General features: G+C 36.3%; 3 protein-coding genes and 1 long non-coding RNA gene across 4 annotated transcripts; 1 reads left to right on the forward strand and 3 right to left on the reverse strand.

The window, feature by feature from the left end:
* Window positions 1–478: 478 nt before the first annotated feature.
* Window positions 479–2,487, reverse strand: LOC133306850 (uncharacterized). The gene is made up of 3 exons (XR_009750967.1): window positions 2,246–2,487; window positions 1,718–1,805; window positions 479–779 (listed from the first exon to the last, which is right to left on the reverse strand). It is a non-coding gene; the product is annotated as an uncharacterized LOC133306850 (long non-coding RNA).
* A 1,510-nt stretch (window positions 2,488–3,997) lies between these two features.
* LOC133306854 (auxin-induced protein X10A-like) lies at window positions 3,998–4,354 on the reverse strand. The gene has a single exon (XM_061507236.1). It carries the CDS (start codon window positions 4,323–4,325, stop codon window positions 4,047–4,049), a length of 279 nt encoding a protein of 92 aa, XP_061363220.1. The 5' UTR covers window positions 4,326–4,354; the 3' UTR covers window positions 3,998–4,046.
* A 1,644-nt stretch (window positions 4,355–5,998) lies between these two features.
* LOC133306853 (auxin-induced protein 6B-like) lies at window positions 5,999–6,526 on the reverse strand. Its single transcript, XM_061507235.1, has one exon. The coding sequence runs from the start codon at window positions 6,441–6,443 to the stop codon at window positions 6,165–6,167; it is 279 nt and encodes a 92-aa protein (XP_061363219.1). The 5' UTR covers window positions 6,444–6,526; the 3' UTR covers window positions 5,999–6,164.
* A 3,373-nt stretch (window positions 6,527–9,899) lies between these two features.
* Window positions 9,900–10,745, forward strand: LOC133306856 (uncharacterized). The gene has a single exon (XM_061507237.1). The coding sequence runs from the start codon at window positions 9,900–9,902 to the stop codon at window positions 10,743–10,745; it is 846 nt and encodes a 281-aa protein (XP_061363221.1).
* Window positions 10,746–11,511: the final 766 nt, after the last annotated feature.

Consider the following 11,511-nt stretch of genomic DNA (forward strand, 5'->3'; position numbering starts at 1 on the left):
TTTTTTTTGAAAATATTCCAATCGATTCATTGCTTCGCAGCTAATCCGATTCGGGGCGGGTCCAGGATTAAGGCTTTAAACTCCTCCCATAAGTGGTACTCAAAATGACATAACTTTATGTCATTTAAAATGACAAACATTTTGTAACATCTCCGTCTGGAGCCGGTTCAATTAACATACATATGATAAAAACAAAAACAACGAAAGACTTAACTTACGAAAATACGAGCTAACTTTTTTTCCTTTTTCATTAATCTTAATTCACATGATATCTCACATTGCATACTTCTCCTAATTTAATTTTTATTTGACGAAGACGAAAATCGGGCAAAGTAACCTCTGTAAATTGGACAACTGGGGATTTGTCAATCCCACTCTCAAAGGTTCTTGATAAACAGTTTATACCATATATGATTTCAAAAATACCAGATATCTATATAGGACTATATACTCATCCATGGGAGCATGCATAACTGGCTCTGTGTCACTATGTCTAACAGCATACATATTTCAGTACATGCACATATCTGAATACACAAATGTACTTGCATCAAATACGAACACATGTACAAAACATATACGGACCATATATTGTATAATGGATCAAACATCATGATCCCAAAATGAATAGAACACTATACAACAGTACATATTCTCCATAAATAACATCTATAATAAATAGTAGCGTCCGGCCACCCAGAACTCCATATCCTCATACTAGTACCTCTAGCCACGGGTAGTGTCCTTGTCCCGTGAGAGCTCTTCAATTAAATGTGTTCCTGAAATCATATCCCCAAACAGGGTTAGAGACGAATCTCTAGTAAGCTCCAGGTTTATGAAAAACTCTCCATACCCTGGGCTCACTTGTTGCATGACAGTCAGATACATAATATACAAAACATCATATAAGCAAATATCATAGTTGAACAAGCATATACACATATCTTATCAAAGATGCATACAGTATTTCCCAAGGGAGGACCCCAAGCGAAAATTAACGCAAGTAACAAATATCATAACTAAACTGAGCATATATACATATCTTATCAGAGATGCATGTAGTATTTCCCAATGGAGGACCTCAAGAGGAAATCAACACACATAAACTCATTTACGAAAATCAACACAATAATCACATCAGAACAAAACATATCTTATCAGAGACGTACGCAGTCATTCCCAAGGGATGACCCCAAGCGGAAATCAACATACGTGTTCCTAAGGGAGGACACCAAGCGGAGCCAGAACATATCAGAGGTGTACACCATCAGTCCCGAGGGATGACCGCAAGCAGACATCAGTGCACATAGGATCAATGGCCAGAGATCACCACATAACAAAGGTGTACACAATCAATCCTAAGGGAGGACCCCAAGCAAAAATCAGTGCACATGTTCCCAAGGGATGACCCCAAGCGGAACTCAACATATAACAGATATATACACAGTCAGTCCCAAGGGAGGACCCCAAGCGGACATCAGTGCATATAAAATCAATGGTCATAGATCATTACAGAAATCACATCAAAACATATCAAAGTAAACACATCAAAACATATCAAATTAAACACATCAAAACATATCACATCACATCATCATATATTTCTATATGAATGCATCTATATCATATATCTCATACATATCATACAACCTGACCACAGTTCGTACACTATGGCAGAACACAAAGTAGGAGCGAATCTCATGAACATAGAGCTTACCTCTCAAAGTTGTATAGATGGCCTACCCAACAACCGAGTTACCAAGCCTCCTCTTATGTAGGATCCTCAACAAGACTCTTAGGCGCACCTAGAATAGGGAATCCATACAAATATCAATAAAATGGTTCAAAGCGAAGTAGTTAACCAGACACACCATTTATTGATTTTATCTTTTACTTGTCAAATATTTTTTAACTATTCATACATACGGAACTGTTCATCTCTACAGTACTATTCATGTATACGTCACTATTCACGTATACGCTACTATTCATATACGTCACTATTCAAAAATACGATATCTTGTTATCAAAAAAAAAAATACGATATCTTAAATTTTCTAAATACATTTTCACCGTTAAAATCTTCATCTAAACACTTTATTCAACATGAGCCAAGCCTCAATCAAGCTCTAACATGCTCAATCAAACCAAACTTTCAAAATAGAAAACTAAATCAAATCTTCCTCAAAACTCAAAGAAAATTAGGATTTCTCAACATAAACTTAGAACGAAGGGAAAAGCTTACTTCAAGCTCCCATGGCTTCAAGCTCCCATGGCTTCAAGCTCCTTTAAAATTCCCCTCTTTCAAAGAAATCCAAATTTTAGAGGAAGAAGATCTCTCTCTACAGTGAAGCCCATCCAGAAATACTGGTACCAATGGATTCCTCTCAAAATTTCTCACAAGTTTGGCTTTAGAACGAAGTGATTTGGAGGTCTCTAACTCAAGTTATGAATTTTGGAAGATTTTCCATCAATTTCTCCTATTTTCTTTCCTTTCCTTCTGTATCGATCTGTCTCTGCCCGTGGAAGACGCGGATTTATAATTGTGGAAAGTGACTCACTTAGTTACTTAAGTCAGTTCATTATATCAGCAGGTATGAGCTCATCTATCTATATACCTCCATTAATTACCAAACTTTATTCACTGGAATAGAATACTTTTTTAGTCATATTTCTAACTTTACTTTCACTTTTCAGGTAATTTTGTTTACCCGTATTTTTACCCCTGAACTGTTATTTTAACTCATTTTTCACCAAGGGTGATTTTATTTCTTTTTCTTTATAATTATCCTTCAATATTAAATCCATAATAAATGTGAGGGTCATTATACATTTTTTCCCTTATAACTACTTGTGCTTTAATTTCTTTTTTTATGAAAATCTCGTACGATTTCCATACTAATTATAATTAATTTGCTGCTGAATGTTTAAATTAGGTATGCGTGAAATTAGCCTCCTTCGAATCTTGTATCAAATGTTTGAATGATTCAGAATTTCAATCAACAGTTCTATCATAGCACTTCCCTCTAATTAGCCTATGATTATATACAACTCTTCAATTTCAATTTTCAAGTTTTCTACTCCACCTTTTCTCATTATAATTTTTGTTTTCCTTTGACATGCTTTATTGCACAATTTTCGAACAACAGTAATATTAGAAGTCAAACTCAATTTTGCTTCTTCTTTCTTCCCACTATCAAAGAAGATTGTAAAATCTGAGTTTAAAAGGACAAATTCAATTTTGCCTCAAATTCTTTCCACCATCAATTTAGAGAGCGCTTTTTTAGTGTTCCGAAAATACCATTTTCTTTTCTAAAAATAGAAAACATGAAGGATTATGAGAAAATTATGAAAAAAAAAATTAAATGGAATTATATTTTTTTTATTTTGAAAAAAAGGAAAGTACCTATGCGGATACTCCCGAGCACAATAAAAAAATCTCAATCTAAAAGAGTTTGGAATCCATCTCTTTTTTGAATTTTATCCATTGGCAAATCATGATGAATTATACTCTCAAATTGTCAAAGGTGTTGAACAATTTATGGCTATTATAAGTTGTCAAAATCAATCTACACTCTACAAAGTTGGCATAAGGGTCTGTGTTATATGTTATGCATTTGAATGTATGATTAAAAAGAAAGAAAATGTGTAAAAGTGTGAGAAAAGAAAATGTTGAAACACCTGAGAGAAAAAAAATTTGTTAAAAATACAAATAGAGATTTGTGTTGTAAGACTTTGTTCTTGAGAGAAATTTTGATATAATAAAAATTCTCGTTTCATTATATTTGTTCTGTTATTTCATTTCCAACAAGCAGCAGCAAAGGAAAAAAAATCTTTGAAGAGAATATGAAAAACATTTATAATTTTTCGGCAGAAAAAAAGTGTATATAAATTCATTGAAATTTGACCAAAATGTCTAATTTGTTCATAAGTATCTCACTCAGTGGTATTTTCCACTTACAAAAGAAGGATGAAAAAGAAAAATAAAAAAGTGGCAGCTGTACAATTTGCCTCAACTAATCTATGTTAGTCTCCTTCAGCATGATTTATAGATCATTAAAGCGAGAAGTGAGGTCTAGGAAAGCTTCTTCCTTGCAAGGAATTGTGAGACCACCCATTGGATGATGATATCCAAATTCTTCTTCTACTTTGCTTAGTAATTCTTGAAATGAAGGTTGATTCAAGTATGAAATGGGAATCACAAACCGCTTCATTTTCTCTCCAACATACACTGCAAGATAGCCTTTTGGGACTTCCACAGCCTTGGAAGCTGCTTGGGTTACAGCGAATGATGCCCTTCTAATGCCAGGTAAACGGAAGCCCATTGTTATGAGTTGCAAAACACCAAGAACAATACAATGAATGCAAGAGCTTGTGTGAGAAAGAAATATTTGAATTCTTAATTTTTTGAATGTCTTGTATTGGTTGAGAATGCCATGATGAGTGTATATATAGATAGATATACGAGTTTGTTGAAAAAAATCTCTACTGAATTGAATGGTTGGTGGGCTATTTGATGGGGTCTACATGGTATTGTCCTAATGGTTTTTATCAAGTATTACTTCAGATTTCAAATTTCATGCCAACTTGGTTGCCCCTTTAGAAAGAGACTTTTACAGCCAATAAGCTAATAATTGCATAGTTGATGTAATGGCCTTCTTATTTTCCAGACAGGCTCAAAACTTATCACATAAGTTCTTAATATTGATTAACTACCAGTTCTTGGAGTCTGATATATAGACCCTGAAATCTAGTTGATAGCTATAAAATAATAATGGAATTGGAGGCAAGGGAAGACCACATTTTGTGACAATATCCTATGTTTCCTGATTAATATTACTAGTACTTGGAAGACAAGAAGTGTGGTCCCAGACTTGAGCCAACCAATTCCCTAATCAGTAAGACGGTAAAAAAAAAAAAATGTCTACATTAGGGTGGTTTATATGTAGATCTGTTGCGCCCTTCCCGTAACAAAAGTAGTACAAGAAGTACACCCATTACTCCATGCAATACAATAATTAAAAGGTTGTGTTGACAGTTAATTATAGCCGTGCCTTATAAAGGGTACAAAATTTAAATTTGGAACTTCGTTGATTTGCTTAATTGCTATGACTAGATGAATATCCTGTTGGTAGAGCCAAGCCAAAGTTTGTGAGCTTTCTTATGGTCTTAGGTTACACAAGGTATGGAACTTGGAGTCTCACACCGGAAACATAAAGTTCTGGTGTGGGGGGCTCTTTTACTACAAAGCACTTGGTTAAAAAGCAAAGTTTGAAGAGATTGCTTAAAACAAATGCCTTTGGATAATTAATATTGAAATAATGGTATTAAAGCACTTAGATCTAGTTTTTTCCTTAAATTTTCCACTTCGGCCACTGAGCTAGTTAGAATGAGAATATCTGAAATTGTTGAGCAACTGTGGTTAACCCTCAACACAAATAGCCCTGAAATCTGAGAAATACAGCCCTGATCAATGAATTTTGGAAATTTTGAGGCATATCTAAAACTTCAATATAGATAGAAGAGAAAATTTACAGATATGAAATTATAGATAAAGCCTACGTTATGTCAATGATATGAGAGAAAGCTTTAGGTATAGAATTTGGCCACTGCTATTGCAGGGAATAATTCAACCTTGATGCTAAGTCCATTGTAATTGTGCACCTGCCTTGCCAGGGAAGTTACCTCATCTGTGATTGTGGCCTTGGCACCCCAAAATTTTAATTTCATGAGTATTATCTATATATTTTATCTTTTTCCCAAATAAATTTATCATTTTCCTTGATCCTATGAAAAACTACTTTTGCCCTGCACTTGCTAGGAATCACGTGTTCTATTCCTGTTTTGATATTTATCAACGAAGTCTGGTTTTTCTTACAACAAGCAACCTTGCTCCTTCTTGGTAAGATCCTAAGTGCAGGGAGAAATGAACATTGTAATTTTGTTAATAATAAACAGAAAATACAGAGAATCCACTTGATTAGTTGAATTCATTGTCATTACACATAAAAACAGAAGACATGAATTTGTCATTCTGATTGTATTTTTTTTCTCTCCCGTTCTATGAGAAAGAGGATCTTTACAAGTTAGGATGATGCCTGTTAAAGTTGTACAAAAATGTCTCTACTAATCTATGTCAGTCTCCTATGGTGTGAGATTTACAATTACAGGCCATTCAAGCGAGAAGTTATATGTTGGAACACATCTTCGCTGCAAGGAATTGTGAGGCCACCCATGGGATGATCATATCCAAACTCTTCCTCAGCTTGACTCAACAAGTCTTGAAATGAAGGTTGGCTCAAGTATGAAATGGGGATCATAAACCGCTTCATTTTCTCTCCAACATACACTGCAAGATAGCCCTTTGGCACGTCCACTCCTTTTGAAGATGTTTGGTTTCTAGCAATTGACGCCCTTCTGATACCGGGTAAACGAAAACCCATTGCTATATGTATTACAGGTTGAGAAGAGAAAGGTCTAAAAAAAGACTTGTAAAAAATATGCAAGGTTTTGAATTTATAATGTTTCAGGGTGTGAATGATTTGAGTTGGTTCTGAATGCTTGCAGCCATGAATATATATAGATAAACGGATATGTTAGAAACTTGAATGATCAGGTGGAGGAGGGCTATTAGATGCGAGTCATGGGACCTAATGGGAGACAATGGCATATAAGAGGTCACATGGTGTTGTCTTAGTGTACTTTCTCAAGGATCAATGCAACACGTTATTGTAGATAACATAAGTCCCACCTTCTGGACCCAAGGCCAGCAGATTACCTCACTTGAAATAAAACAGACGTATCTGTGCAAAAGAAAGTCTAATTGGAACATGTCGACCCTTATTTTCGGGAGGTGGGGGCCATCAACTCCATGTATGCAAATTTCACGGGGTGTTGCTTAGAATCTGATGAACATAAAAAATGTGGTTCATTGTGGTTCGTGATCATGTAAATATTGGTTCTCTTCTTGCTTATAAACATTGTTTCATGAGCTACCAATCAGGTCCTGCTCAAGGTTTAGAGGTTGCATTCCGTCAATGTGATATTAGTTGGCAGATGTATATCAGCAGTCTTGTCAATCCTAAGTAACATGTGAGATGTCTAAAACATGTCTACCATTGGATTAGCTACAGCACAATACATGAACAAACATTTGGTTTCACCTATGCAGATGTCTTTAATTTCAAATGGGTCATCAGTTGAAAGAGTCTTCTAAGACAATACCATGTGATCCCTTGTCTCTTAGTAGACCCCATCATAGTCTGGTCAAAATCATTCATTAATATTGTGGAATTTGATTGCAGAGGCCCTTAGCAATTATATATACACTGGTTATTGGGTTCTCAAGCAATACAAGTCATTTTGCATCCTGAAGCATAAGAACTTAAATATTTCTTTCTTATACAAGTCCTCTGAGATCAATATATTGTTCTGTGTGGAGCAACAGAAATCAATGGGTTTCCGCATACCCAGTATTAGACGGACATCATTTTCAGCAACCCAAGCAACCTCCAAGTGTGTTGAAGTACCAAAAGGCTACCTTGCAGTGTATGTTGGAGATAAAATGAGGCGGTTCATCATTCCTATATCGTACTTGAACCAGCCTTCATTTCAAGAATTACTAAGTAAAGCACAAGAAGAATTCGGATATGATCATCCAACTGGTGGTCTCACAATTCCATGCAGGGAGGATGAATTCCTTTGCCTCACTTCTCGTTTGAATGTCCTGTAACATTCTAATGGAGATTGAGATAGATTAGAAGAGACAAATTTGTACAGTAGGAACTTTTTGTCATTTTAAAGGTTTTCCATTTTAGTTTCTTCCTTGTATGATTCCTTTGGAAGTGGAAAATTGTTATCTGAATGAGAAAGTTATGACAATACATTGTTAAAACACTTTTAGCTTTTGCCAAATCTCAATGAATTCTAATATCAAAAAGTAATTTTCATAGGCAAAATAGAAACTGGTTTTCTTTTCTTTCTTTTTTCTCTAAAAGTAAATACTCTCATCAAATATGTTTATTACATAATTGCTCTCATCGATTACGTAGATTTTGTAAATTTTACATGTTATGCAGATATTCAACTATAAATCAAATAACAGATGTGTTTTAATTTGTTTTACCGTATAAACTAAAAAGTGTTGTTAATTAATCATTGTTATGAACTCAAGCTGAAATTAGTTCAACTCAGAACATCATCGAGTTGTTAAAATCATTAATCAGTTCTCCATCCAATTATGAATAGTCTTTCATTTCAGGTTTTAGTCCAGCCAAGAAGTATTGTTCGAGGATAGCTCGCGCAACAAGAATCCCAGGTTACTATCCTTTTATATCTGATTTATCGATTAACCCAGAAAAAGCAAAGAAAAATATTGACATAATAATATATTTTTTCCTTCTAGCCCAAATTGGCTTCTCGTTTTAGCACCATACCCGGAAGCAATATCACATGCTATTTCAACAATATACTATTGGCAATAGTCACTCCACTAATTTTAGGATTGATTCTAGCTATTCTGATTGTGATCAGCTAGCACATGTTTTGATTTTATATCATTTCCAGTTTTAGGCATAATTTAAGTTGATCGCTAGTATGATAGTGTTATAATTTAGTGCAAGATGGTAATAACTAATTTAGAAATTCATAGACTAAAACAAAAAGAAAGAATAAAATGGAAGTACTAATGAAGAAAGAGAGAATGAAAATGAATTGGAATGATTTTTTCAGGCTCATGGTGATCTCTTTCATACGAGAACAGAGGAAGAAGAAGAAATGAAGTTTCCAACTAGGTACATTTTTAACTTTCTTCTTTTGTGGGTTACAAAAGCGACCATGTTTATCACCACACTAATTATATTTTATCTGCTTTAGAATCTTTAAGTTAGGTCAAATCAAATTGACATCCTCCAAATATTAGAATCTTGTACCAGTATATTCAATGACAGAATTTCAGCCTACAGTTCTATAATACCATTTCCTTATATCTTATGCCTATGATAATATACTGCTCTTCAATTTCGATTTTCAAGTTTTCAATTCCACTTCTCATTACGACTTCCTTCTCTGAAAGAAATAGTACGTGTCATTCTGTGGGAACATTATAATTTTTGTTTTCCTTTGACCTGCATTATTACCACAGTACCAGAAAAACAAAGGAAAAAAAAAACTGAAAAAGAAAATATTGAAAACAACAGCTGTCTATATATATAATTTTTTGGCAGAAAAAAGTGTATATAAATTCATTGAAATTTGACCAAAATGTCTAATTCCTCTGTTAATAACTATCTCACTCAGTGGCATTTTCCACTTACAAAAGAAAAATAATAAAATGGCAGCTGCACAATTTGCCTCAGCTAAATCTATGTTAGTCTCCTTCAGTATGATTTATAGTCCATTAAAGCGAGAAGTGAGGTCTGAGAAAGCATCTTCCCCGCAAGGAATTGTTAGACCACCCATAGGATGATCATATCCTATTAAGAGTGGGATAGTTTTGTAATTTAGTTTTATCATTCTGTTATAGTTTTTGTTATCAGTTTTAAATTTTTATTCCTTTTATTCTTTTTATTCCTTTCCTGAGAATACGCAAGTTAGTTAGAACAGAATAGGTTCTAGAAGCATTCTTTTCTTCTGTATAAATTGCTATGTACTGTACACATTATAATTCAATCAATGAATATGAAAATACATTCAGTTTTCTTTCTCCTCTAATATGGTATCAGTAGTTTAAGTCTTCCGCCCCTTTTTCCATGGCGTGAGGAAAAAACGTTGCCGGAGGATCTGACCCACCCCATGATGATTCCTCTAGTCCTTACTTCCTTCATAGTGCTGACCATCCAGGCCTTGTCCTTGTTGCCCACCCTCTTTCTGGTCCAAATTTTCACACATGGCGTCGTTCCATGGTTATGGCTCTTCAAGCCAAAAATAAATATCAGTTTGTCGATGGGTCTCTACCCTCCCCATCCCCTGATGACCTGCTTTATCCTTCCTGGGTTAGGTGCAACAGTATGGTTTCTTCTTGCTTGTTTCATGCCGTGACTCGCGAAATTGCATATAGTGTCCTTTATATTCCGACGGCACATGGCATCTGGGTTGACCTTTCTGCTCGTTTTGAGCAGAGCAATGCTCCACGCATTTTTCAGTTGAAGTCCCAACTTGCTTCCCTCCAACAAGGTTCAGTTACTGTCAGTGCTTACTACACTCGATTGAAGACTCTATGGGACGAGCTTCATGCTTATCAACCAGTTCCGGTCTGCAATTGCGGTGGTCTTCGTACTTGGACCCAGTTTCAAGAACAAAATTCGTCTCTGCAATTCCTCATGGGTCTCAATGAGTCTTACTCTGCTACTCGCGCTCAAATCCTCTTGATGGAACCTCTCCCCTCCCTGAATCGCATCTTTTCCTTGGTGGTTCAGGAAGAACGACAACGATCCATCCTACCTGGAATGGTTCCTGCTTCTGACCTTCAGTTGCTTCCTGCCGTGAACGTCGCTGCCGTTCCCGCCGTCAACGTCGCTGCCGGACCGCCACGACCCCGCTGTGATCGTCCATTCTGCACCCATTGCTCCCAGCAGGTCCACACCATTGATAAATGCTTCAAGTTGCATGGGTTTCCCCCAGGTTACAGGAACCGGACCAAGCCCACTGATAATCAGGCCCACTCAGCTGTTGTTTCCCTTCAACACAATGGGCCACCCTCTCCACAACTGCACCCCCAGCCCACTTCCATTCTGATAGGCCCCTAAGGCCTTTTAGTCAATTTTATACACGCAGAAGAGTTAAGACACAAGTGAAAGGCAGCAGTATCAGTAAAGAGGCCCAAGCTGAGAAGGCCCAAGTGGAAGGAAACAGCACAGTGGGCCAAGTGGACGACACAAGCACGGGAGAAAAAGGAAGTAAGGAAGAAGAGCAAGGAATTCATATGAGGCAGAAATCAGTTATAAACAATGCCACGTGGGATGCTGTGAATGGAGAGGGTCACGTGGGGGAAGGGGCTGTGATGAGCTGTGAGGAATAGGGAATAAGGAGACGGTTAGAAGGAGGAGAAGATCATTCTGAAAAGTGGAAAGTAAGGAGTAGCACCTGGATGTGGGGTTCAGTGTGGTGAACTTGGGTATCGTAGTATGTAATAGGATGGATATCAGCAATATGAGTATGGAGTATGTAATAGCTATTTTATAGTTGGTTATTTACCTTCTTGATTCTGATTGTAAGGGAATTATTCCCAAACCAAATTAATGCAATATTGGATGAACGTGTTCAGTTGAGTCATTAATATTGAAGTTACTGTTGTGATTGCTGGTTTGTTATTAAACATTGCTGGTGCCATTAAATTGGTATCAAAGCTCTTTACCTGGGAACGGTTGTGAATGGTGTTAACACGAAACATGGATCATCGAATGGAGGCGTTGGAAGCAAGAGTTGCGGGAACAGAGGAAGGAATCCATCGTATCGAGGCTAATTTGGCCGTAATGATGCGTACCCTTCAGGAGCTTGCAGCCGCCGGAAATC

Source organism: Gastrolobium bilobum, unplaced genomic scaffold (assembly GCF_033153095.1).
Source record: "Gastrolobium bilobum isolate Gb01-03AN ecotype WA unplaced genomic scaffold, APGP_CSIRO_Gbil_v1 utg186793, whole genome shotgun sequence".
Lineage (NCBI taxonomy): Eukaryota > Viridiplantae > Streptophyta > Magnoliopsida > Fabales > Fabaceae > Gastrolobium > Gastrolobium bilobum.